General features: G+C 37.0%; 1 protein-coding gene across 3 annotated transcripts; it reads left to right on the forward strand.

Annotated features, from left to right (window-relative positions):
* Positions 1 to 26,291, forward strand: LOC132116375 (netrin-3-like). Of its 3 annotated transcripts, XR_009425626.1 has the most exons (10): positions 1 to 184; positions 899 to 972; positions 7,014 to 7,182; positions 8,501 to 9,749; positions 17,450 to 17,638; positions 22,398 to 22,547; positions 23,819 to 23,872; positions 24,574 to 24,648; positions 24,785 to 26,122; positions 26,197 to 26,291. XR_009425626.1 is itself a non-coding variant. In XM_059525197.1 (9 exons), the coding sequence occupies exons 4-9, from the start codon at positions 8,711 to 8,713 to the stop codon at positions 25,117 to 25,119; spliced, it is 1,842 nt and encodes a 613-aa protein (XP_059381180.1). In that variant the 5' UTR covers positions 1 to 184; positions 899 to 972; positions 7,014 to 7,182; positions 8,501 to 8,710; the 3' UTR covers positions 25,120 to 26,285. The 3 variants fall into 3 exon arrangements, 2 of the variants coding, with proteins under 2 accessions (XP_059381180.1, XP_059381181.1); XM_059525197.1 differs by having other exon boundaries at positions 24,785 to 26,285; XM_059525198.1 differs by lacking the exon at positions 899 to 972 and having other exon boundaries at positions 24,785 to 26,285.
* The last annotated feature ends 1,225 nt before the right edge of the window (positions 26,292 to 27,516 follow it).

The raw sequence follows: 27,516 nt of genomic DNA on the forward strand, positions 1-27,516 counted from the left end.
CTCTCTTCAGTGCGCGTGTGTGGCAGTGTGCGTCTGTCTCATGAACGGAACTGACCGCTGCTGCATCTGTGAGTTTCATTCACTAACAGAGAACAGGACTAAATCACAATCGATCTGGATTTATTTTCCTCACATTCCCTCTTGATTGAGGTTTAGCGGTTTCAGACGCGATCCAGAGATTCAGGTGGGTTCTCAAACAGTTTAACTGTTGTAATATCTACATTATGCATTTTGCTATTATAAATGGACATGTGCATGGTATCATATACAACTCTAGTTGTACAACGCAGGTGAACGAGAGCTTTGCTGAACACAACCAGTTCATTTACAACTGACACTGAATTCATGCATTAGTTCAGAAAAATGTACCTCGGTATCCATAGTCTTCCTCCAAAGTCCCATGCATTTATACATATGCATATCAGTAAAAATGCACAGATCTGTACATAAATCAATCTACTGTTCCAGATTCATACACATTATTTATTGTTAAGTTTTACTATTTAAATGATTTTTTTGTTCTCATGTGAGATGTGTATGTATGTTAGTGAGCACCAAATTCCTTGTGTGTTTTCACACACATGGTGAATAAAGCTAATTCTGATTCTGATTTAAGTGCATTTTTTTAAATAAAAGCTGGAAAATATTTTCAAATGACTTTATTTAAAATATCAATTTATATGCAGTTATTATGAAAACTGATTAATTGTTACCAAGTTAATAAGTTAAAGCAGTGACATTTATAAAATGAGTGTTCATTTAGTGTGTTTTGTTTATGATTATGAATAATCAGATTATATTAATTAGACAATAATGAGGGTCCTGTGCACTGCTCACTCTCTGACAGGTGGACAATTAAAGTCTAAATTCTCTCTCTCTTTTAATGGTGATTTAACAGAGCACTCCAAACTCTGTTTCGTTCCCGGTCTGTGAGAGATGCCAAGGAAAGCAACTCTTCACGAGTCTTCTTAGGTATGTGTGACAGCGTCAAGATTTCTGCTTCCCCTGATGGACGTGGCACACACACGTTTGTGTGTGTGTTTGTGTGGATTCCTGTGATTTTATTGCAGTGAAGCCCCTCTCTGGTTTCCCCGGGGTCACAGATGAACTGTAGAGTTAAACTTTGGGAAAAACATTTACGCTAGCTCAGTTTACTGATCCTGCCCACTGCTGGCCCTCGAGAAAAAGGGGGAAAAAATCAGATGTTTCAGAGCTGTCAAAATGAAAAGCACTGTGTTTGACAGTAAATTCAGAGGTGTAGCAGACAGGGAGAGAGATCTGATAACTAAACCGTGTGTTAGTTTGATTCTTGACCTACTTACAACATCCTAGCTCTCTCTGACAGAACTATATGGAATAGTTCTCAAAAAAAAAAAAAAAAAAGAAAAAAAAAAAGGAAATTCTGTCACAGTTTACTCACCCTCATGTCATTTTAAAGTGGTATGAGGTTTTTTATTCTGTGAAACACAAAAAAAGATGTTTAGCACAATGTTTAAGCTTCTATTTTCCATACAATGAAAGTAGACAGCCCTTCAGTCCATAAAAAGAACTAAAAAGCACAATAAAAGTCCCGTATAAAGTCTCTGTGCATTATATTCCAGGTCCTCTGAAGCTATCTAAAGCTTTATGTGAAGAACACTCTAAAATCTAAGTCTTTCTTTTTTTCGTTGAAAAGCATTGATGGTTCCATGAATGATCTTTAACATCCATGAAACCTTTTTCATTATAGTTGAAAAGTGTTCTTTAGATTATTAAAATGTTCTTTACGCTTAGTTCTCTGAAGAATGTTTCACTGAAAGGTTCTTTACGGAACCAAAAACACCCTTTTGAATAACACTAAACACCATTGGCTCTCAGATCTTATGTGATGGATAATAATGAAATTTTTTATGATGGAAAAAATGGAATGTTCCATCAAAATTTGGAATTTTTTCAGACGCTTTAATTCAGGTGTTCCTCAAACAGAGCTGTTTGACTTGGAATGGTCATATGGTCTACTTTATGATATTTTTATGGTGCTTTTTTTTTAATCAATTTTGGAGTCCGGACACCGTATGCTTTCATTGCATGCACAGAGCAGCTCGCACATTCTCGAAACATTTTTTGTGTTCCACAGAAGGGAGAAATCCCACAACATGAGGGTGAGTAACTGATGGCGAAAATTTGAGTGAACTCTTTCTTTAATTAGCATACATCATGCACTTTTGGGATAATGCACTGCATGCATATGATTTTGCATCATATTTTAGCATGTTCCTTTCCTCCTGCATTTTAAGACGTAATTGGGCCGTATTTTCAGCGCAGGGCAACATGAGAGCAGCGTTTTTCAACTTCAGTGAAAGGTTTGGACCTGACACAGTCTTGGCTCGGTCTACCTTAGCAGCTAAAGTCAACATGGCCTATATTTCACTCTCCTTCTCTTCCAGGACAGGAAGCTTCATCTATGTGTGTGTGTGTGTGTGTGTGTGTGTGTGTGTGTGTGTGTGTGTGCGCGCACATGACAGCCTTTTCTCTTTTGTCGCCAACAAAATAGTCTATACACTAACTTTCACAGCTTTACTGGACTTACCATAAATGGGGTCATATCAGGAATCAAATTTAGCTTGATCTTTTGAGATAAAAGAGTTTTAGTGTATTATTAAAGCAACTTTCAGATTCCAAAACATTTATTAAAGTGTTGCAAACCTCTGACTTTAGACAGTTGAATACATTTGAACACATGACCATCCATACTGCATATGAGTCAATTGTGGATAACAGCTCATGTTTTACCACTTAATTACTGCATTTAGTCCAAAAAAAAACCTACTAATATTTAAGTGGTAAGTAAAATTAATATTTAATATATATATGTACACATGCATGTTTTTTTTTCTTTAATATAAACCTAAGATCCACTTATATTCAAACACACTCACACACAAAAATGTATGATACGACCCCTTTAAGAGTCATTGCGTTGCCTTGAGTGTGTGTTTTGTGTCTGTTTATGCATGTGATTTTAAGCATGTCAAGAGGTCAGGGGTCATAAAATAGCAGGTGACAGCCGTAAAAGTGTAATTGTGGGAGTGTGTGTGCTTGAAGTTATTCTTTGCCATGCAACTCCCTTGCTGTAACTTTTGGGGTGTGCCTAAAAACACACACACCCGGAGTGTGTCCAGTCGGAGAGCAGTGTTAAATGATTCAATCTGTTGTAGCCCTGGCACCTTATGACTTCGTACGTGTGTGCGTGTGTGTGTGTGTGTGTGTGTGTGTGCATGTGTGTGTGCGAGTGTGGTGCACGAAATGTGTTTGTCAGTATTTGAACACTTCATAAAATTATTTGTGGTTTCCCTCCTGAGTTCAAAGCTGGTGATGCCTAGCGGTGAATTTTTTGTTGTCAAATGGAAAAAGATGTGTACTTATGTGTGAGATTGTGAAAGTCTGCGTGTTATTTTACACAGAACCCATGCATTTAAAACCCCTAAACCACACACATTGTTTTCATATAAAACAATTGATAATTAATACAAACCAACCAAAGCTATATTTTTTGCATTTTTTGAATTAAAATAAACATGTCTTTATTTATGCATCATTTTTTTTTTTTTTTAGGAAAAAGCTTTTGCCAGATTAGTTTTAAAGAACGTCTGGCAGCATTTCTGTCCCCAAAGTAAAATTACAGAAGTGTGATGCAACGCATGATGTATTACTGCACAGATTCTCTAATTATCTTCAAATTATTTTCAAATCAGCAATCAATGCGTGACCCGGTCATCATGTGTATTTTTCTGTGTGTGTGTGTGTGTGTGGTTAAGATCAGGTTTTGCTGTTTTAGTCAGGGCTGGGTTTGGTCCGTGTGTGTGAGGGAAGGGTCTGGTCGCAGTGGCTGCATTCTTTTACCAGGCGGTTTTCTTTCCACTCGCACATTTGTAGTCATGCATTTAACTTGTCGGCTTGCTGTATGTGACTTTTTAATCAGTTTTAACCATCGAAAACCTTCCCAGGCATGAATGGTTCTTCAAATCTTGTGTGTTGTTGAGGACAGCGTGCTGCTTCTTACTTTAAGTGTCAGATGCACCATTTTCACCTGCTGGACCAGAAAACAAGTGAAAAAACCTAGACTGGGCCTGAGACTGGATAAAAATTAAAACAGAAAAGAGAAATCTGTAGTTATCAACACTTCTTCACCATGTGTAAGGTCAAATCAACACTGATAACTGGTTTTCTGTGGATTAAGTTATGCTGACAGATTGCACACCTCTTACAGAGCACATCTTGTTATTGCAATCTCGAAGTTCTTAAAGGAAAATTTGTATCGAAAACGGGAGTCAGATGAGTGATATACGTGATTATTCTCTGCTGAGATGCTCTGGATTAGTTTGCCCTGACCAGTTCTTCTCTCTCTTCCATTAAAATCAACATGCAACTGCATTTAACCCATTTAAAATGAAAGGGATATTTAATTAGAAAACTGTATCTATCGGGAATTGACTGGATCTTAAGAGTGGGAGTTTTATCCAGACTGGAATCAGACCTGAACAGTGATATTTTAGTGTTACTTATAGTTTTTATTTATTTTTATATTTACAGTTGTCATTTTTAAATGTAGTATTTTTTTATACGATTTAAATATCACTGTTAGGTTTCATTTATTTTTATTTCAGTTTTTCGATTATATTTACCGTAGTTTTTTATTTATTTCCAGTTAGTAAGTTTAATGCTTCTACTTAAACTTAATTCAGTTAGCTGACAAGGCTACATGTTTCATTTTAATTTAGTTTTTCATCTTGTATTTATATTTATTTTTATTTAAACATTATTTGAGTTAACCATTTAAAAAAAAAATAGTTTTAGTTAATGATAATAACCTTTAAATCTAAAATGTATGTAGTTGCCATCTGAGCCTGTGCACTTGTGTTATGTCTCAGCTCTGATAAATTCTGTGTCATGAGTAACACACACACACAAACACGCACACACACACAAACACACACACAAACACATGCTCGATGCAGAAACTCGACTCTCCATATTTAGTCATTTTGTGAGAGACGTCCATTTTTCATTGTGATCCATCTCTCTTTCTTTCATTCTCTCATGTATCTGATCTGTACTTTGCCGTCTTTTATCTTCAGCCACTATCTGTCTTTTTTTATTCTTCTCCCACATACCACCCCTTTCCTCAGTTCTGTCCATATTTGTCCTTTTGTGTCTCACTAAACCTTTCACCTATTTCTGTCTCATGCTCCCATATGTGTGTGTGTGTGTGTGTGTAATCAGAGGGATGCGTTTTCTTTTTCTCAGAATCTGACGGATCCAACATTAAATGATGTTGTGGCATGGACACACATACACACAGTGTAAACACCAAATGACCGCACAATCAGAATTATGTGTGTATACATACAATGGGGTCCAAACGTCTCAGACCGCGTTGACATTTTTGGATTTTTTTTTTCATTTAATTCTGGAAAAATAAAGAACGTTTTTTTTAAAGACTTTTAAGAAACATTTAAAAATGTAGCATTATTGTAGCTCAAACCATAAAACATGGCACTAGCAACAAGAAGGTTATGGGTTTGATTTCCAGAGAATGCATGAACTTATAAAACAATGTAATTTTAAATGTAATGTAAGTCAATGTTGATAAAAGTGTTTGCAAAGTACATACATTATAAATATATATATATATATATATATATATATATATATATATGTGTGTGTGTGATTATTTTATATATTTAATATATATTTTTTCAAATAAATATTGTTTAATGTACTGTTCAATTAAAATGTAGCAATTAAACTATATATATATATATATATATATACATATATATATATATAAAATTTATCATTAAATTGAATATTTAAGTACTATTTTCTTGAACCACAAGATGCTGGAAGATTCTGAAATAAAGCTAGATAACATAATCATCAGGCTTTGTTCATCAGAATCTTATTTATATATATATATATATAACATTTTTACACTGATAATTTGCAACACAGTTTTTAAAGTCTTTAAAAAAGGCACTTTTTCAGTAGTGGTTAAACTAGTGGAGCCCCATTATGCGTGTTTCTCGGTCTGTTTATGTTATAACGGTCGAGCGAGGTAGAGAAAGAGAGAGGTGGGGGTGAGAGAGTTCGACTGACGGCGTGAGGGTCAAGTAATGAGCTTAATTCTCTGTTTGGTGTTTGATGATGTGTGACTGAAGAGGTGTGTATGGAGAGGGAGAGAGAGAGTTTGGTAGAATGTGACAGAAACAGAGGAAAAAAAGGGGCCATTCAGAGCTTATTGTGTCTTCATATAAAACATATGCTCTATAATTCATCAATCATCAAAAGCACAGGCTTCATAGAATTTAATAATACTAATGCCGGAATATACTTATCTAAAAACTTGATAAAGGACACAAAATCACTATAAAAATGTTATAGAATCATAGCTTTGCATTATTGATTCAGTTAGATAAATGAATGAATGGATTGTGAACTGAATCAACTGAATCATCTGAAAGAGCCAACTTAAACCAATGATTCTGACTTTTCTGATTCTCTGATTTTAAGTTAACACACATTGTATGGTTTCAGAAAACTCGAATGGACTCTTTTGGTTGCTTTTGTGCCGTTTTTGATGCTTTGATGCTTTTGACACCTTCACTGTAATCGCATGGGAAGAGCATGCATGATACAGTAACAGGTGTGACGTGAAGCTTTCATGCATCTGAGCCAATTTCTAATCTATTTTTCAGCACAATAATAATTAATTTTTCAGGCTTTTTATCTAATTCGTAAGTTGTGTATAGCATGATTTTACTGTCTTTATCTGAGGGTCCATCTGAACCGTTGCAAAGGGGCCCGAGCAGAAAGAGTCGCATTGATATTCACATCACACACATGCGGTGACAGGTCCTAAGAGAGGAGTTTTACTCTGGTTTCATGGTTCATTGCCCTTTGTAGTGCTGTAGAAGTGTGATTCGGCTCAGATACACACTAATGTCAAACTGTTTCTCATTAACTCTAAACAGCGTGCAGATCTCATCAGATTCCCTCCGGGCTGATCATATGTGCGTCGACCTGCGGATCCAAGCATCAGGAGAGTTTGAGAGTATCGAGTTTAATTCAGTGTCTGTCTGGATCATGGCACATAGGATGCGGGATGGACTTTGACTGCTGATTCCTTCAGCAATAGAGGAAGTATGCTTTCTTTGTTTTAAAACAAGATACATATCACTGTACTGTAGAAATCTTTTTCTGCTTTATGAATCTAGAAAAGCATCTGTGCACAGCAACATTAAATTAAATGTTCTCAGTAAAACCCCTGACCTCCAACTGCCCAAACTCCCCAAGAAAACATGAGGAATCTCAGCATGTTTACCAAGACAAAATTAACCCATCAAATAAAATCTGCAGTGTATTTCTGCATGCACGGCTTTCCTAAAATGGCTGAAATGTCTATAAATGAGCATTTCTAAACACACTTGCACAATCGTCACTATTATTGTTAAATTATTGCATCATCCTGCTGCGTTTGTGCTCTAGTAATTAATAATTCCTTAAATAGTGTGTTGTTGCAAAGATGTGTTCCTACTTTACTAAGTGATAAAATGCTCCACTTTTAACTGCAGGCCTATAAAACAGGCGAAGAATCCCACAAATGCACATTGAAACCAGATCTAGAGACTAGAGGGTGAACACTTTTGATTTGGTTTGTGAGCAATCACTTAGCAACCCAAGCAACTGCATAGCGACACTAAAATCTAATTAGAACACCTTTGCAACTCTATAGCAATGTCCTGGCATTCACACACATCAGAGTAACATCACGGCAGTGAATTTTACAAATGATTGCAAAAAGTTCAGCTGCAAAGTATTTAAACAACTTAAATATAAAGTAGATACACATATTTTACAATAATTCACAACTCATCGATGTCCCTTTTTTAGTGTAGTATTTGATTTAGTGCTGTGAGTTTATCAATAACTACAAAACAAAATTTTTTCCTAAACAATCTAGCTCCTATTGAGAGACTATTGAATTTATGTTGATTAATGTATGTAACTCTCTGTCTGTTTGGTTGAATTAATTTAATTCAGTTTTACATTTATTTTATTTTGTGTTTTACAGTGTATTTATTCATTGAATTTAGTTATTTTTAGTTATTTAAATGTATGATGGAATTTATAGTTATTTTTTAAAAAGTTTTTATTTGTAAAAAAAAAAGAATATATATATATATATATATATATATATATATATATATATATATATATATATATATATATATATATTTTTTTTTTTTTTAAATTTAGTCTTTTTTTACATTTTAAAAAGGATAATCTCTACTTGTCACTGACTATTTTTTGAAAAAAGGGTTTTAGGCCCTGTTTTTGTACCTTGATTTCTTCAGTGTACTTGTGTTATGGTATCATTGTAATAACATCATTTTTTGAACATGGTTTCTTTGAAGTACTATATGAATATTGTTGACATTTTGTGCCTTTCCATTTCCAGACACACACTGTAGAGAGTTGGTTCTGGGAAAGTCGTCTATCCACTGGACGTTTTCTGACCGGGTTGTCTTTCCAAGATATCACACGTACTCCAGTCTGAAGAGACGCTACAGCCATATTTGTTTATTTGACTTCCTCCTCTCTCTACCATCCGTCTGGATTCGTTTCTTCCCTTCCCCATCCCACATTCATCATTCCCTCTCGTGACATCATGCAGAGTTTTCAGAACTTGCTTTCTCTGCTTACTCTGTTTCATACGCTTTCCTGGGCCTCCAGTCACAGTCTGAACCCATTCGCCGGGCCTCAAGTAACGCCGACGGACCCCTGCTATGACGAGACGGGCGCCGCCCGCCGATGTATCCCAGAGTTCATCAATGCAGCATTCGGCCAGGAGGTCAGCGTATCAAGCGTATGCGGCCGGCCGCCGTCTCGCTCCTGTAGTTTAGTGGAACGTGACGACCGTCCCGCTGTGCGCACCTGTCAGGTCTGCGATGCATCAGACCCTCGCCATGCTCACCCTGCCTCCTACCTCACTGACCTAAACTCCGCCCACAACCTCACCTGCTGGCAGTCTGAGAACCTGCAGGGCTCGCCGCTCAATGTGACACTCACACTGTCGCTCGGGAAGAAGTTTGAGATCACCTATGTCAGCCTGCAGTTCTGTTCCCCACGGCCCGAGTCCCTGGCCATCTATAAAAGCATGGATTATGGCCGCACTTGGTCGCCTTACCAGTTCTACTCGTCGCAGTGCCGTCGCATGTACAACCGACCCAACAAAGCAACGATCACCAAGCAGAACGAGCAGGAAGCTTTATGCACAGATGGACACACCGATCTCTACCCACTTTCTGGTGGCCTTATTGCTTTTAGCACATTAGACGGACGCCCTTCGGGCAAGGACTTCGACTCGAGCCCTGTTCTGCAGGACTGGGTGACTGTCACTGACATCCGAGTGGTCTTCAGTCGCCCGCAGCACCTTAGAGCGCTGCCCATGTCAGGACGTGAGAGCGAAGACCCACTCGGGCCGCCTGGAACGCTGCCTACTTATTACTACGCGGTTGGCGACTTTCAAGTGGGTGGGAGGTGTAAATGTAGCGGCCACGCCTCCAGGTGCATGCGAGAGAAGGATGGGAAACTGGTGTGCGAATGCAAACACAACACAGAGGGTCCAGAGTGTGACCGCTGCAAACCATTTCACTACGACCGGCCCTGGCAACGCGCAACAGCAAAAGAAGCCAATGAGTGTTTGCGTAAGTTGCACACAGACCGCTTTGTTTCATTTGGGGTGTGACGATAAATAGGCTCTGAATTCATTGCAATTCTCTCTAGAATTGATTCTCAGCTTAGTTTTTAACAGCAGATGGCAATGCATGCTTTAGAAACAGCTGTACTCTGCTTGATTTGAGTTCCTTAAACACGCCACTTGAACCTAAAATTATTATTCATAAAGTTCTTAAAGGTTGAAGCAAATTGCAAGAGTGTTTACAGTGGGCTGTTTACATGAATCACGCATCATAAAAGCATAAAAGCTGAAGTGCATTTAACCACTTACATTACTCAGCCGAACGCACAAGTGCTCTTCTTCGTGAACATTTGAGTGTGAAGTTAAAAACTAGCCTAGAGCGCCATCTGCTGTTAAAATCTAAGCTCAGAATCAATTCCTGAGAATCGCAATGAATCGATTTATCGTCGCACCCCTAGTTCTCATTAAAATGTGGTAGTTGTTCAGTCTTCGTTAGCTGTTCCAGATTTACTTACAGCTTGTACCATCACAAAACCTCTTCTGCCGTTAAAACACTACTTTCAAGATTTACTAAAGTCACGCAGTGAAAAATAAACAATGAAAAGGCATGGACACAGTGACTTTTGCGACTGATATTATTGCATATGCATTTACAGTAGTTTCCCTTACAGTTGAAAAATTTATGGGAGGAGAGTATTTAAATAAATCTTGGAATGTGATTTACCGATATTTGCAGTAGTCAGTTTGCTGGTATTTGTGTTATTATTTAAAGACCAAAAAGCATGTCTTTACCCATTTGTGCTTGACATGGCTGCGAGTATTGCTCATTTGTGCTGCTCTCTGTAAATTGTGCTGGTCATTATAGAAATGCATTGGGTGCGTCTTGAATCACCTGTAGATCATCTGTAGAACTTGCTCGGTGCTCTTATGACATAGCGCTCTCACACTATTTTGTCTTGTTTGGTAAATCTGGCCCCTAGTGAGCTGCCTTTCTGACTGTTGCCTTCATAGGCGAAGGCCAGTTCACACCAAGATAACTACACTTATCAAGTTTTAATAATCATTCCTATTCTATGAGAATAACGAAGTTCACACCACAACTGAGGAACAATTCAGAACGATTTTTCAAGTTGATCAATTATAAAACATTGACAGTCAATCAGAATCCACCCAAATCAAGAGCATAAGCATTCAATGTTGCAGATGACAAAATGGCAATGCTTGCTTATAATAAACAGATTATTGTTATCACTCATTGGCATGGACAATGATATAATGTCGGATTCTTAATAATTATCTTTCTTAGCGTGAATAGGCCTCATTTGCCAATGATTTGTAACACTCACATGGACGACTCAGCTATGCTACCATCAAATCAATTGTGATGGACACTTGTGGAGTTTGATGGTAGAACTTTGCTAAACTATTTATGCAAATTCACAACACATACAAAATTTTGTATTATCTTTTAATTATATGTCAGAATTGAATGAAATGTTATGTTAAATATCACTAAATGTCGCTTGGCCAAAAAAAAAAAAGACTGGGACTAGCTACTCTACAGTATGTTTATATTTACCATTTCTCTCAATCTGTCCGCCATATTGAATGGACTTTTTCACTGGAGCTTGTTTCAGTGTTTTCTGGAATTGGCTTTTTTTGTGAAAGATAAATAAAAATAATATCGAAAGCAGCATATTTACGCTGTTAGGTAGACAGCTCACTACATTTTAGAACAGTGCTGCAGTGTGGTGTTATGAAATGATCTCTTGGCAAAATCGTGAAGGTTAATTCTCATCGCATCTCACATCTGAACGTGATTTATGAGCTTAACTTAGCCTGTATTGGTATTAATGCTGGATACATTCCATTGAATACATACAGACTGACACTCGAGTGCAGAGCCGAGATTTTTGTGTTTGTGTATGTCTGTCTTGCAGTATGTTAATCTTTACATAAACCTCTTCTCTTAGCCTGTGTCTGAACAGCCCACGCTCAGAGCCCAACGCTCCTGACAGCAATGAGAGCTCTAGGCCTATTTCACACGTGTGCGAAAGCAGCGTTTATTTATTTTGGCGGCCATATTATCACAGAATTTACACCGGCTGCTGCAGAAGCGCAGTGCCGTTTAGCAGAATGTAAGTGTATTTTTTTTTACAGCATAGTCACTCTGCAGAAAAAAGTTTTAAATGCACCTTTGAATTTTTTTTTTTTCTTATTTATCAACGCAGACTTTTGCAAGTCTTTTGCTATATAGAGTTTTGTAAAGCAATACAAATACTTTATATTTATGAATTTGAATTGGACTTTTATACTACAGTTTATGTCACAAATAAATAAATAAATATTGTTACATTTTTCTATCTACATCTATCTATCATCTATGTACAGTTTTTGGGCACTGTTTTGTACTATATTTTATTTTATTTTATTTTATGTTTTTAAGATGCATATACTTGATGGCTCTAATTCTTGTATTCAGCGTCTGTTTGTAGATATACAACTATCCATATGTTAAAGATCAGTAGCAGCTGCAAATATTTATCTTATCTTATCAGAAGGCAGTATAATTACTGAACGAAAAATTAGCCAAATGGTGTAAATGTAATAATCTTTGTGTCAGGAAAGATATATTGTGCCCAAATGCTCCAGTTGGGCAGTCCTGACACTCCATTAGTATCACTAATGTCTCCCATAAATCTCTCTGCCTCGTCTAATTCTTCCTGTCCACTTGGTCTTTTTTCCCATGTGCTTCTCTACTGGTTTCAGATCGTTTATTTTTCTTTCGTTTGATTGGCAGCGCCCTGTGTTTGTCTCCTCTCACCTCTGGCTCTCTCTCTCCTCCTGCCATCTGCTGTGGTTTGGTGGCCCCGTCTCTGACTGACCCCCGCTACACGCTCCACTCCCTCGTTTTCTCGCCTCGACACACGCCAAGGACTCCTGCCGATTTGGTGCCCGACCTGGCAGTGGTTGAGTGTGATCTCGTTAAAATCATCCCGCCATTCAGCTGAGAGAACAAGGACAAAGAGATTAACAGAGTTACAGCAGACTAATGAGCTGCCGACCACAAACAGAGGCGCTGATGCTCAAATCAAACAGTTTGTCTGGAGAACATGTCAAAACTTTTGCTGTTGCTATGCAGTTGCTAGGGTGTTCTGGGTGGCTGTTAGTGTGTTGCTACGCTGTTGCTGGGGTGTTCTAGGTGAGTGTTTGTGTGTTGCTACGCTGTTGCTGGGGTGTTCTAGGTGAGTGTTAGTGTGTTGCTACGTGGTTGCTGGGGTTTTCTAGGTGAGTGTTAGTGTGTTGCTACGCTGTTGCTGGGGTGTTCTAGGTGAGTGTTTGTGTGTTGCTACGTGGTTGCTGGGGTGTTCTAGGTGAGTGTTAGTGTGTTGCTACGCGGTTGCTGAGGTGTTCTAGGTGAGTGTTAGTGTGTTGCTACGCGATTGCTGGGAGTGTTCTAGGTGAGTGTTAATGTGTTGCTACGCGGTTGCTGGGGTGTTCTAGGTGAGTGTTAATGTGTTGCTACGCTGTTGCTGGGGTGTTCTAGGTGAGTGTTAATGTGTTGCTACGCGGTTGCTGGGGTGTTCTAGGTGAGTGTTAGTGTGTTGCTACGCGCTTGCTGGGGTATTCTAGGTGAGTGTTAGTGTGTTGCTACGCGGTTGCTGGGCTGTTCTAGGTGAGTGTTAGTGTGTTGCTACATGGTTGCTGGGCTGTTCTATGTGAGTGTTAGTGTGTTGCTACGCTGTTGCTGGGGTGTTCTAGGTGAGTGTTAATGTGTTGCTACGCTGTTGCTGGGGTGTTCTAGGTGAGTGTTAATGTGTTGCTACGCTGTTGCTGGGGTGTTCTAGGTGAGTGTTAATGTGTTTCTATGCAGTTGCTGGGGTGTTCTAGGTGAGTGTTAATGTATTGCTATGCTGTTGCTGGGGTGTTCTAGGTGAGTGTTAATGTGTTGCTATGCTGTTGCTGGGGTGTTCTAGGTGAGTGTTAATGTGTTGCTATGCTGTTGCTGGGGTGTTCTAGGTGAGTGTTAATGTGTTGCTATGCTGTTGCTGGGGTGTTCTAGGTGAGTGTTAATGTGTTGCTATGCGGTTACTGGAGTGTTCTGAATGGCTGTTAGTGCGTTGCTAGTGGGTTGCTGGGGTGCTCAGTATTGTTAGTGTTAGCTATGCAGTTTCTAAGATGTTCTAAATGGTAGTTAGTGTATCCTGCCAGGGTGTTATGAGATGCTGGTAATGAGTTGCTATGCGGTTTCAGGGGTGTTCTAAATGCTTGATAGTGTTTTGATATGCAGTTACTAATGATTCCTAAGTGGTTGTTAGTTAGTTGCTATGCGGTTGCTAGGTTAATATAATAAAGTGTGTAATTATGTTTGTATATGCCAGTCACGGCCACCTGCACAGGACACTGGAAGTATGAGTACTAACCATATCCTCATTAAACACACACACAAGCCCACTTTTACTGCCTTGGATTTCCTATACGTCACAAACCAAAACATGCTGCTTCCGAGGGAAAAAAAAACGCCACACAGAGCGTTAATGATATAAAGCTGTGACACTGTAGAGAAACCCTGTAGAGATATGTTTATCTTCCTGTTTATTTGTTAGTCTGCCAGTGATTATGTGTTTTGTAACTAGCTTGTCATTTTGTTTCTTTGCGTGCTACAATTCAAAGGACACATTTGTCGAAGAACTTGTTAAAAGAATTGTTCGTGTTCCTGTAAAACCAAAGCCATCTAGAAATCGGGACTGGATTTCTATATTTCCTGTTCACTCCAGCAGTTTCTAAACAGTCTGAAAGATGCCTGTAAACCAAAAATGCTAAATGCCACCTTTTAGGTTTTGCTTGTCTAAACACATGTAAGCAATTAAGTAAATTAATAAATAAAAGCACTCTCAGCGCCCTATTACTCCGTTTTATGTTAACATAAGTATCGTGACATTTCAAAACAAATATAAAGCTTATAAAATGTAGCATTTAGTCAGAGATCTCCAGCATGAAATAGCGGCGGCGTGTCTGTAACTCATCAACGTCGCCAGTCTTGCGCTATCGTCCTGTGCCAAACCTTCAGAGAAGAAACATCCAGCTGTTGCCTGTTTCTGGGAGTTTCGAAGTGAGTCACTCTTCAGCAAGTGAAATGCCTATTTAGTTGAATAGAAGTTTAAAAGATTAAAAACATGTCCGCCAAGGGCCGAGATTGACTTGACTAATCGAACATTTTCCTCTTTTTTTGGCTGTTTTGAATCACCATCCTGTTGTGTTTTTGAAGGGCCTGCCAACAAACCTGGCAGGATTTGTACAGAGTTTTGGAGTTCTTGTTACTCATTTCACTGACAGTTGTTTTATTTTTTATGATATGTCCTTTTTTCTCATATAGCAATAGGAAGATTTTAGTGAATTGGTTCATTCAGAAATGTTATGCAGTTCACTTTTTGCAAACCACTTGAATAACATGAACACTTGCTCAGATAATCATTCGAATTAACCGATTAAAAGATTTATAAATTCATGTTGAAGACATTTTACACATTACACATAATGTAAATGTATTTGTTTATGCTCTTACCCTAATAGAGATTCTCATTGTTTTTGTGCAACAAAATACTGTTGTGTGCAAAAAAAAAAAAATGGCTATACTGAGTAGTTAGCCATTTGTTTTCTAGTAGCTTGTTTGAAATTTAAATTATGAGTAGCTTGTAGCTCGACCAGCTACAGTTTCAAAGCAGCTTCACTGCCAAACTGCTGTTTTGACTACAGCCAACTCTTGTGTTATGACTTTTCCCAATTTTCCTAATTCTTTTGAAATCTAAAAACACTCGCTTTTCTCTCACAAGCAGAAAACAAAAGATTTGACCGGAGACGTGAGACTTCACGACTCTTTCATGTGTGAACAATCTACGCAACAGGAAACGCCTAATCAATTAGAAACACCTGTGAGCCAAATGTTCTGATATTTATGCTCACATAAAACCACGGATGGAATTTTAAATGTGCTGTTATTCCTAGTTGATAAAACATATGTGTGTTAAAACACACAGGTGATGTTCTGTGGAAGGTGTTATTGGTGTTTTTTATTAGTGGCGTTCACTAAGACAAGCATCACTATCACTTTTTCTCATACTTCAGGATAGTAATTTGAAGAAACACGTAATCTTAAAGAGATAATTTATCCCCCCCTCCCTCTTAAATTCTGTAATTTATTCACCATCAAGTTGTTCCAAACCTGTATAATTGTATTTCATCTTTTCAACACAAAATAAGATACTTTGAAGAATGTGGGTATCCAATCAGTTAAAGGTCCCCATTGACTTCCATGGTATTTTGGAAGTTAGTGGGGAGCCGCAATTGGTAACAGCAGTTAGTATTTTTATACCGCTTAATTGTACAGCAATATTAGTTTAATTATGGTTAGTTTGTACAGTTAATTAATCATATTAATTTAGACATCATGTAGAGTTAAACGTGTCTGTGTTCAAATTTATCACAACATTAACTGTAAGATGTATGGGGTTTAAAGAAATGTGTTTTTGGGTGTAGTTCTGTGAATACCTGTAGTGCACGCTCCATCAAACTAAAGTTTCTGCTCTACATAAATGAATTTGGAGCTCTGGGTTTGCTCTAACCTCAGGTTAATAGGTTTGAGTGCTTTCAGCTGTGTTTGGAAAGCTCTTGTAATAGAGGAAGGGTGCCATTGAGAAAGACCCTTGGAACAACTTTAGATTAAGTACCACGCTCAAGGCACAAATGCAGAGCTGGGAGATATCAGCCAATCTGCGCTCGTTTCTAAAGCCTTCCCGCTCAAATCAGAGCCCATCTGGAAACACCCTAGAAAGTGCTCATATTTAGACCGTATGCTTTAATAATTCTGTCTCTGTCTTGTGCGTGTGTGTGACTGCGTAGCACTTAATTTGGGTGTGAATATGTGTGCTCTTTTTGTCACGCTTTTGGAATTTCATTTGGAAAAATGCACACACCCTTACAGCACTCGCACACACACATCGCCTGCAGACGTTTATCGAGTTGAATTTGCTGTAATCTCACCCTGTTGACTTTAACCCAGAAACCCCCCGAAATTGCACCCCCTTTTCATCACACACACACACACACACACACACACACACACACACACACACAGAGCAGCAGATGGTGTGTGTGAGGGAATGGCCCAAGCAGGTTTCATTAACCACAGAATTCCATACAAATTGGTCCTGTAATAACACACACACACATACACAAACACGGACAAAGTCAAACACTGAAATGAAACAGGTAGGCATTTCAAATCATGAAATGAAAAAGACAAAACCTTTTAGACCAAATATTTGAATATTTAAAGGAATTTTTAATATACTGTATAAATATACAACTGTGTGTGTGTGTATATATATATATATATATATATATATATATATGCGTGTATATATATATATATGGCCTTTTTTGGCTTAATAGAATTCTTGAGTTTCATGTTTAATGTTTCATTATTTTTGCATTATTTTTTACATTATTTGCTTTGTAGTTTCACCAGAAAACAGATAAAATAAAAACAAAAATTTGTAGGGATCTAAAGCTTCTCCTGCAGACTGTGAAATCCTTTTAATTATATTGTATGTCTCAAGCAATCATCTTTTTGAGAAAACACCATATGTACATATGTGTGATATGTAACTTCCATCAATGACATGTTCACCCTGTCTTTCTTTATAGCTTGCAATTGTAACCTGCACGCGCGGCGCTGTCGCTTTAACATGGAGTTGTATAAGCTGTCGGGCCGTAAGAGTGGAGGAGTGTGTATGAATTGCAGACACAATACCGCCGGACGCCATTGCCATTACTGCAAAGAGGGATTCTACAGAGATATGGGCAAACCCATCACACACCGCAGAGCCTGCAAAGGTACGACACTCCTCATTCTTTCACTTTTCATTCTATAGTGAAGATATTTATGGAAGCCTGTTTCTGCAAATCTGGAGTTGAAATCAGAATTTGGTGATAAGTCACCATTGTGAGATATAAACTCGCATATGCAAAACAAAGTTCTAATTGCGAGATATAAACTCGTAATTCTGAGAAAAAAGGTCAGAGTGGCCAATGGTGAGATATAAACTCGGAATTCTGAGAAATAGTCACCATTGTGAGATATAAACTCTCAATTGTGAGAAAAAATTGAATTGCAGGATAGCTATAAACTTGTAATTCTGGGAAAAAAGGCAGAATTCCCAATGGCGAGATATAAACTTGGAATTCTGCGAAATAGTCCCCACTGTGAGATATAAACTCACAATTGCAAAACAAAGTTCGAATTCCGAAACTCAGAATTCCGAGAAAAAAAGTCAAAAAGGTGAAATATAAACTCACAATTGTGAGAAATAAAGTCGCAATTGCAAGAAAAAATCTGAATTGCGAGTTTTAAACTCACAATTCTAAGATATAAAATTCACAATTCTGAGGCATTCATAAATATTTTTCTTTATCTTCAAAAAGCAATTTTTGTTTACATTTTTTCACCTCTACACTCCAAAATTGTGTTGAATTACTTCAAAGTGTTTGCAAGGTCAACCTCAGCTGTGACGTTCAGTGCCCCTAGTGGCAGCATGCTGAATTACAAAATTTATGACTGTTTCCAAACAGATTTTCCCTTCCACTCTAAAGACAGGAAGTCCCATCCCAAACAATTTGGGAACGCTCAAATAAACAGGACAATGTTTCTTATTGGTTAACGTGTAATGGGCCGCTGTCAGGTCATTTTTTTGCTGTTTATAGAACCGAGAGCTGCCACAGAGACAAGTATACAAATAATTTGAAAAACTTTGAAATTCAAGTGTGATTTCTGAGGCCATCTGTCAAGTTACAGCGACATGTTATGTGTTGTGTTCCAAAAAATCACTTACAGCTGTTTAAAGTACTTACACAAGCCTCTATAAATGATGGTATTGAGCAACTTGGCGATTTTTGGATAATAAGTACATTTATGTATTATTTTTGGGCAGAGTTGTTCAGGTAGTGTGTTCATGAGTTTATGAAAGGCTAATAATGAATTAAATCATAAAAATGTATCACTAAAATAAAACAAATATTTATAATATAGAATTATAATATAGAAAATAAAAACAATCAACATAAAACACTATCAGATATTTTATTTGTTTACATGAAAGCCACTTGACCGTTAACTGATATCAGAGAACCGTGAACATGCAAATGTGTTGTTAATTTTACTGAAATATTGACTGAGTAAATATGTCAGAGAGTCGAAGTCAAAGAGGTTCGGCTGACAATAGGGTTTGTGAAATCCTGGACTAGATTTTTAACACTTATTTTATTTTATTTTATTTCGGACCTTGAAAACTGCAGACTGGATGTGTTTAGACATGATTTTATTGCTACATAAGAGTCACTCGTCTTTATTTTTTGACTGTGTTTCAGTCATTTTTATGGATTACTCTTTATTTATGGGTGAAAAATGGATTTATGTGCGTCAAATGTTTTATGCACTGTGTTTTCCAGGTTGAAAGCTTCAACATAAAATCAGTAGCACACACATGTATATAAATTAAGATCTAAAAATAGAATAGAGTTCAATAAAACCAGACCAGGGCCGGTGTGCACTGGGAGCAGGCTGTACATGAAGCTCATATATCTGCTGCCATCACTCCGGCCAAAGTAAACACACATCAGAGTTTGAGAAAAATTGAAGTGTTTGGATAAAAGATGTCTTGTAAGTCGAGAATTCCTGGAAGGAAAAGTCAATCCATAAGTAAAGGGGTTTCTGTAAGTTAAATTGCGAGCAGTGTAAAAAGTCTGCTTCCTACAGAACTATCAATCAGTAATTCTGCTTTTGTGGCTGCTTGGAAAAATGTGCAATTTCTGTGCCAAGAGTTGAAATTTATTCACCTGGATCAGTGATAAGGTTTAAATGTGCAATATTTAACAGTGATAAAGTGTGTGTGTGTGTGTGTGTGTGTGTGTTTATAAAATATCATTATTATTAATGATATAGAGCCCTATGGATTCAGGGATGTGGAAAACAAGAATGGAATAATGGAATCCAGTCATAAAAATAAAATTTACAGTATATTACAGAATGTGACTGAATTTGGCAAATGTTGTATAAATAAATCAAAAGAAGGGCTGTAAATTTAAACAAATTGAAATATGGACTTGTGTCTGTGAATATTACAGCTCAAAAAAACTGCTATTTAAATATTAAACGTCTCTGAGCAGCATAGTTTGTCATATACACACAGTCTTCATAAAACTATTATTTTTTGCAGCATGTGTTACCAGTTTGACAAAAATAAAATGTATATTTTATTTTCAAGTCTTAAATGTATATTTTATTTTTATTACATTTTAGAGGATTGGTTAAACTGTTAATGTTTTAATGCTTTTTTTACCACAATTTTTGATAAGAAATAAGTATTAAATCAGAAACATTTATTTCAGAAAAAAGTCTTATGAATTGAACCGACATCCTTTTTGATTGTTAATAGTTAATTAAATCATTAAAACGTTGTCCAGAAAATTTAATTGAAAACACCAAATTTGGGAAAAATAATAATAAATAAATAAAGTAAGCCCCTAAAAAGTCAGTTTTATTCCTCTTTCAATAAACTGTTGTTAAAATGTAACACTAAAATTTAATTACTAACATTAAACCGTAATAAAATAAAACAGAAAATTAAGAATTTGGAGAAAGTAAATCCGATTTCTTAGGGCCCTCAAAATTGTATTTTTGTTAAACTTTTATAAAATTGTTGTTAAATTCTAATGCTAAAATGTAATAGCTAACATTAAAACAGAGTGCAGGAAAAATCAAACGGAATCCAGAAAAAGCAGAGCACCTTAGCGTCTGACATTTGCTTCATAAATTAAAAGTCTAGTTGTTTCTGCTGCTCTCTGCTGGTTTGAAATGAACCCAAGAGCATGTGGTTGAGTGTGTGGTAACAAGAACCAGTGCTGCTCTTGCACAAGAACCTCTTTGGTATGACATTAGTATTTAGACTGAATGAACAACGTGTGTATGTGCGTCAATCAGGAACTCTTTTGTGGTGCTGTCAGTGTTAATTTGATAACGCCCATGTTGAGCGCTGAGACTCTTATCAGCGTTACTGTGATACAGCACCTGAGAATTCCTTAAATTCCACCTACACACACACACACACACACAGATGAAGTCACAGCTCGGTCTCCGGAGCGTCCAGCTTCACCTGCAGCTGCCACAGCTGTTCAGACCTTATCTGTGTGTGTGTGTTTTGAGAGTCTCAACACAGAGAGGAAACACACATTTTCGCATCAGTGCACATACACATGCTTAAACACTAGAATAGTTATCACTAATACACACAAAACCATCATTCTAATTTGAAAACTGTTCACTTTTTTTGCCCAAAATCCACAGTTATTGATGATTCAAATGTAATATTATATATATATATATATATATATATATATATATATATAAATAAAAAATAAAAAAAATCCCTATTTATTTGAACATTTCTTATTTTCATTTAGTTCAACTAAAAAAATCTAAAACTTAAATAAAAACTACTACATAATTACTACTACATAACATAAACATAACTAAAATGTAAACAGGTAATATAAAATAAAAACTCATTCAGACACATTTTTGTAAAAATGTATAATAGTGTCTCAATGGTGTATGAATGAAAATAAGACATTAAACATGCCTAAACCTTTTTAAGTGGACCTTATTTCTTTGGATTCACACTATACTTGGAAGTGAACTTGGCTCTGGATCACTTCAGTTAGCTTTCCGTTCACACTGTTAACAAATTCTGATAAAAAAGAGTCAAGATATAAACTCGGAATTCAGAGAAATAGTCACCATTGTGAGATATAAACTCTCAATTGCGAGGAAAAAAATTAAATGCGGGATATAAACTCATAATGCTGAGAAAACAGGCAGAATTCGCAATTCGAACTTTAACCACAATATTAAGTTCATTTGGAGTCTTCACATGCAAACTGTAATGAAACATGAAGCCATTTTAAATTATATAAATTATTAATAATGTAGTTTCATTTTATTATTACATTTTTTTTTTATTAAGAATAACTTAACATTTTATTTCATAATACAAATTATTTTATTTTATTTGTCACAATTTGTGTCATTTGATGTCATAGTTTGGATAACGTTACTATTATTATAAAGCATGCAAAATAGTCATATTAAAGAATAATTAGATATGCACAATCTAGAAGTGTAAGTAGCTCTTGGTCTTGGCATCATAACATGATGTTTTCTGAACGATTTTTTCAGTATAATGTTTTGAGTGTTCGAGTTTGTCATGCAGAACATGAAACCTGTTTTCCATGCTGTGACTCTTTGTTTGTTGTTGTCGGAGACTTCGGTTACTATGTGTAATTCCTGTAACACAGCCCCTAATTTAATATAATATTGAGCCATCTGACTTTAAATGAGATATAGCAGTGTGTGTGTGTGTGTGTTTGTGTGTGTGTGTGTGCGTGTGGTTACGGGAAGTGTGTAACAGATTGAGTGTCATGGCAATGTTTACGGGTCCAGACGGGGACTAAGGCCATTATTTGGACTTCCCTTTTGCCCCTGTGCCAGAGCTGATCATCTCTCTCTCTCTCTCTCTCTCTCTCTCTCTTTTCTCTCCAGCATGTGACTGCCATCCTGTGGGAGCTGCAGGTAAAACGTGTAACCAGACGACGGGTCAGTGCCCGTGTAAAGATGGGGTGACTGGTATCACATGCAACCGCTGTGCTAAAGGGTATCAGCAGAGCCGATCGCCCATCGCCCCGTGCATTAGTGAGTGGCACACACATTTGTTTATCTGTCTACATGAATATGTATTATAAACTTATATTGTTTTTATAAAAACAATGACTAGAACTAACCCAAAATGACACCCAAACCTAACAGAAAAGTTTTGCATTACAAAAAATAAAAAGCATTATTCACTTTATGTTTTATTTTTAAGAATCAGGAGGCCCAAGGTAAAAGATATATTATTTTGTGTCAATGAGTGTTAGAGTTTTTTTTATTTTGAATTGTATATTTTTATATGTAGTTGTTTTTAGATTTTATGTTTTCATTTTATTTTAATCAATTTAATTTCATTTTAATATATATACAGTATATATATATATATAGTTTTGGTAATTTTTATTTCAGTTTTTTTTTTGTTAAACTAAGTTTAAAAAGAGAATGTTTGCAACTTCCTGAAAAAAAAACACTAATTTCTATTTAATTTTATTTCAGTTAATGTTTATTTTTTACTGAAATGTTTATTTTTAATGAAAATAGTTTTTATGGTTTTTGAGCGTTCACATGCAAGACAAAACTGCAAACGGCACTGAGACATGAAGCAAATGTGAATTCATGGAAATTATATTTATTTTATTTAATGTAATTTATTTTAACTTAATTTTAAATTCATTTTTATTTTTCTGTTTTGTTCACATTATTATTATACAAACTTTTTTGGTTGTGTCATAGTTTGGATAACTTTACCAATGTTATAAAATATGAAAAAATATTTCATATATAATGATTGTTTGAAAGTTTTGTCAGATTTCTCTCTTTTATATATATATATATATATATATATATATATATATATATATATATATATATATATATATATATATATATATATATATATACACACACACTTTTTTTGTCCTCAAACTATAGACAAGTAGGCACTTTTATTCTTGGTATCCTCGTCTTGAGTGAAATCCACAATCAGATATCTGATTGGTTGAGCTGCTTTGTCTGGAAACTAATTGCATCATGTCTGGTTGGGACACTGATGTATGTGGAGAACTTTTAGGGACAATTTAGTTTTCAAAGTGTAGACAAGTGAATATATGGTTGGCTATCGCACATAGTAAGGCAGTAGGTGTGTTTATCACTGTCTGTCAATCAAACACTTTCTCCACACCTGCACATTTAGATTTGGGTTCATGTATTTATGCAAGTGGCTTACATTGTATCAATCCCATGACCTTTAGTGTCCAATCTGCTGTTTGAGCTACAGGAATGCACACTGACATCATCCTATACGTGTCTTTCAGAAATCCCTGTGATAAAGCCCACGGCTGTGATCAGCACTACAGAGGAGCCTGCAGGTTTGTGCACACACACACACACACACACACACACACACACACATTCAGGACAGAGTTTAGAGACAGACAGAGGAAGTACCTCTCACTTTTGTGAAGCGTTTCGCTCTGTATCAGTGCTGGAAAAGGGGCGGAGAACTCGCAATCTGTCCTTGTCATGAGTGAAAATGAATCAGGGGTGTGTGAAAGCAGAGAAGTGAAGGAATTGTGTGTTTTCAACAGCCCTTCTGGGTCAATGAACACTTCACACAGTGTGCCACATGAGCCCTACACACACACACACACACACACACACACACACACACACACACACACACACACACACACACACAGAGTGAAGTCATGCCAACTATTGCAAACACTCTAAAACACTCACAATACTCTGTTGAAAACACCAGGAAAGGCTTCCTAACTAGCTTAACCAACAAGTGGTCCTTGGTAAACCAACTTACTAGTTGCATGCTAGTTCACCAGCATCCATTCTGTGACACACGGATGAATGGATGGATGGATAGATAGATGGATAGACGGACAGATGGATGGATGGATAGAAGGACAGGCGAATAGATGGATGGGGTGATGGATGGAAGGATGGATAGATGGGAGAACAGATGGATAGATAGATGGATGGATGGATGGGTGAACAGTGCACAGTGCATTTAAATTCTAATAGAATTTTAATTCAAACATTTCTGTGTTTCTAGATTGTGACTCGTACTGTAAACCACTGAAGGGAAATCTCAAGATAAACATGAAGAAATACTGCAAAAAGGACTACGGTACTTTATCTCTCATTCTGTTCTCCCCTTTTAGTCTCTTTATATTTAAGAAGCATTTGTTGTGATCTAATGCAAAATCAAGCATTAATCATATCTGGTGTAATGTCTTCATGTGTATGTGTGTGTGTGTGTGTAGCTGTCCAGGTCAGTGTGTTGGACATGGAGACCGTTGGAGATTGGGCCAAATTTTCCGTCAGCCTGGTGTCTGTGTACAAGAGCCGCGGAGAGCCGCTGAAGAGAGGCGATCACGTGCTGTGGGTCCATATGAAGGATCTGGCCTGCAAATGTCCGCGGATACACATGGGCAAACGCTTCCTCATCCTGGGCACGAGCGAGGGCACTTCGAGCCCCGAACACCCGGGACTCCTGGCCGACAAAAACAGCCTGGTCATTCAGTGGAGGGACATTTGGACTCGACGACTGCGCAAGTTCCAGCGCAAAGAGAAGAAAGGCAAGTGCAGCAAAGCATGATGGGATGGCAGGGAACTCTTTATTATTGACCACTGTCCAGCATACGCAGGAGACTGAGAGAGCGAACTCTACGTATCGTCGTTTCCAGTGTGTTATTTGACATCGTCCTGTTGGTCAGCCTTCTAAAGGGACCGTTAAAAAGACTGTTTCTAATCACACACCACTGAATCTCTCTCTCTCTCACACACACACACACACACACACACACACACACACACACACATGCTGCAGTTCGACTGAGCTGCACACGGACTGATTCCATTTCCTCTCCAAGCCACAATTTAATCAATCAAATATGAAATGTGTCCTCAAATTACAAATCAGGGGAACGGTTCTGTCCGCATCTGGTTCGGTTCTTCTAGTCTTTGTGGTCTTCATCAGATGGTCACACTGGTGTTCACCACATGCTGCTCGCTTCAGTTCTGAAAACCTCAAAATCTGCATCATCATCGGTCTGGATCATTTCACTTTTGAAGAGCTTATTAAGAGCGCTCGTATCTGTGTGTTGTGTGTCATACGTGTGGATGTGTGTACTTTGATACAGAAGGATCTAGTGTAGAACAGAGCGAATGTCTGTTAGCAGACAGAAACATACTCAAGCGCAAGTATGCAAATGCACGAATGCTTGGCAAACATAGTTTCATTGTGCATTTTTAACATGCTTTTTTGAGTTACTGTGGCAGGAACAAATGTCTGTCATTAAAGGGATAGTTCACCCAAAATTTAACCAAAATGAATATTTTGTCATCATTTTACTCGCTCTCATGTTGTTCCAAACCCATAGTGTGTTATTCTATTCTGTGGAACGCAAGAGGAAAATTTCCCTCTTTTCCATATAAAAACAGGCTGTAAAGCACCACAGGATGACAAAAAAGCACTGTCAAAGAAATCCATTTAGAGACTGAGTTAAATACAAGCACAATTGAGAGAAGATTATTAGTTAATAATGGCTTTTTAACAGCTTCGTATGGCTTTAGAAGACTTGTATTATAAAACATTAGTTGTGTGGACTGCTTTTGTTTTGTTTTTTCTTGACAGCCAACATGAGGTGATCAAATTTTGGTATCCTTTTTAAAGGAATAGTTCACCCAAGAATCAAAAATACACATATTTCTTCTGTGGTCCACAAACAAAAGCTGTTTTCAAGGATGTTGGTAACCAACACGTGTTGGAATGGAAGTCAGTGGGAACCGAAACGGTTTGGCTACCAACTGTCTCCAACATTCTTTAAAATATCTTCTTTCATCTCCCACAGAAGAAAAAAAAAAGTCGGACAGGTTTGAATTACTTGAGGGTGAGTCAGTGATAACAGAATTTCCATTTTTGGTTGAACTACAACCAGTTGTGTCATGTTCAGGTCACTAGAAATAAAAATATCTAACATGATCTAGCTTAAGATTTAATACACCACACAATATGTGTTCAGACTCGCCTCATAAATATCAAATATGTTTCATCTCCTCTAAAAAAATGAATTCATAATCTGAAACTAAAAAATGTAGACTGCCAAAAGCCTCTGATCAACTCATTCAGACTGTAAATTGGAGAAAAGATCTGGGCAAAAGTTGTGCAGTGTGTGTTTAATTAAGTGTGTTGATGCTAAAGCATCATAGCTCCCCTTGTGGCAGTGATGAGTATAGCGTCACGAGTTACGTTCTGCTGCATTACTGAATCTAATGACATGTGAAATTGAGAGTGTTTGCATGCTTGTGTAGAGCAGCTTTCAGGACTAATGCTCTGTCCTAATGTTTCTCTCTCTCTTCTACTACTGAATATCTGTGTTTTTATCTGCCGTCTGTCCGTTATAAAAGACAAGACAAAGATGAGAATAATGATGTGTATGAAAACACACGTGACCCTGGAGCACAAAAGCAGTCTTAAGTCTCTAGGGTATATTTGTAGCAATAGCCCAAAATACATTGTATGGGTCAAAATTATTGCTTTTTGTTTTATGCCCCAAATTTCCTACTGTAAATATATAAAAATGTCATTTTTGATTAGTAATATGAATTGCTAAAAACTTAATTTGGACAACTTCAAAGGCGGCTTTCTCAGTATTTAGAATTGTTGTTGTATCTCAGCCAAATATTGTATGATCCTAACAAACAATGCATCAATTGAAAGCTTATTTATTCAGCTTTTAAGATGATGTATAAATCTCAATTTAGAAAAATGTACCCTTATGACTGGTTTTGTGGTCCAGGGTCACACATAAACTTGCTTTTTTTTTTTTTTTTTTTTTTTTTTTACAAATGCATTAGTTTGCATTGAGTTTGTTAATTGCAAATGCATTAGTTTGCATTGCATTCTCACACTTTAATGATATTTGGTGTGTCTCTGTGCAGCAGCTGACTTGAACAACTGAGATCATGTTCTCCAGCATGATTTGACTGATAA

The sequence above is a fragment of the Carassius carassius genome, chromosome 35 (genome assembly GCF_963082965.1).
Source record: "Carassius carassius chromosome 35, fCarCar2.1, whole genome shotgun sequence".
Lineage (NCBI taxonomy): Eukaryota > Metazoa > Chordata > Actinopteri > Cypriniformes > Cyprinidae > Carassius > Carassius carassius.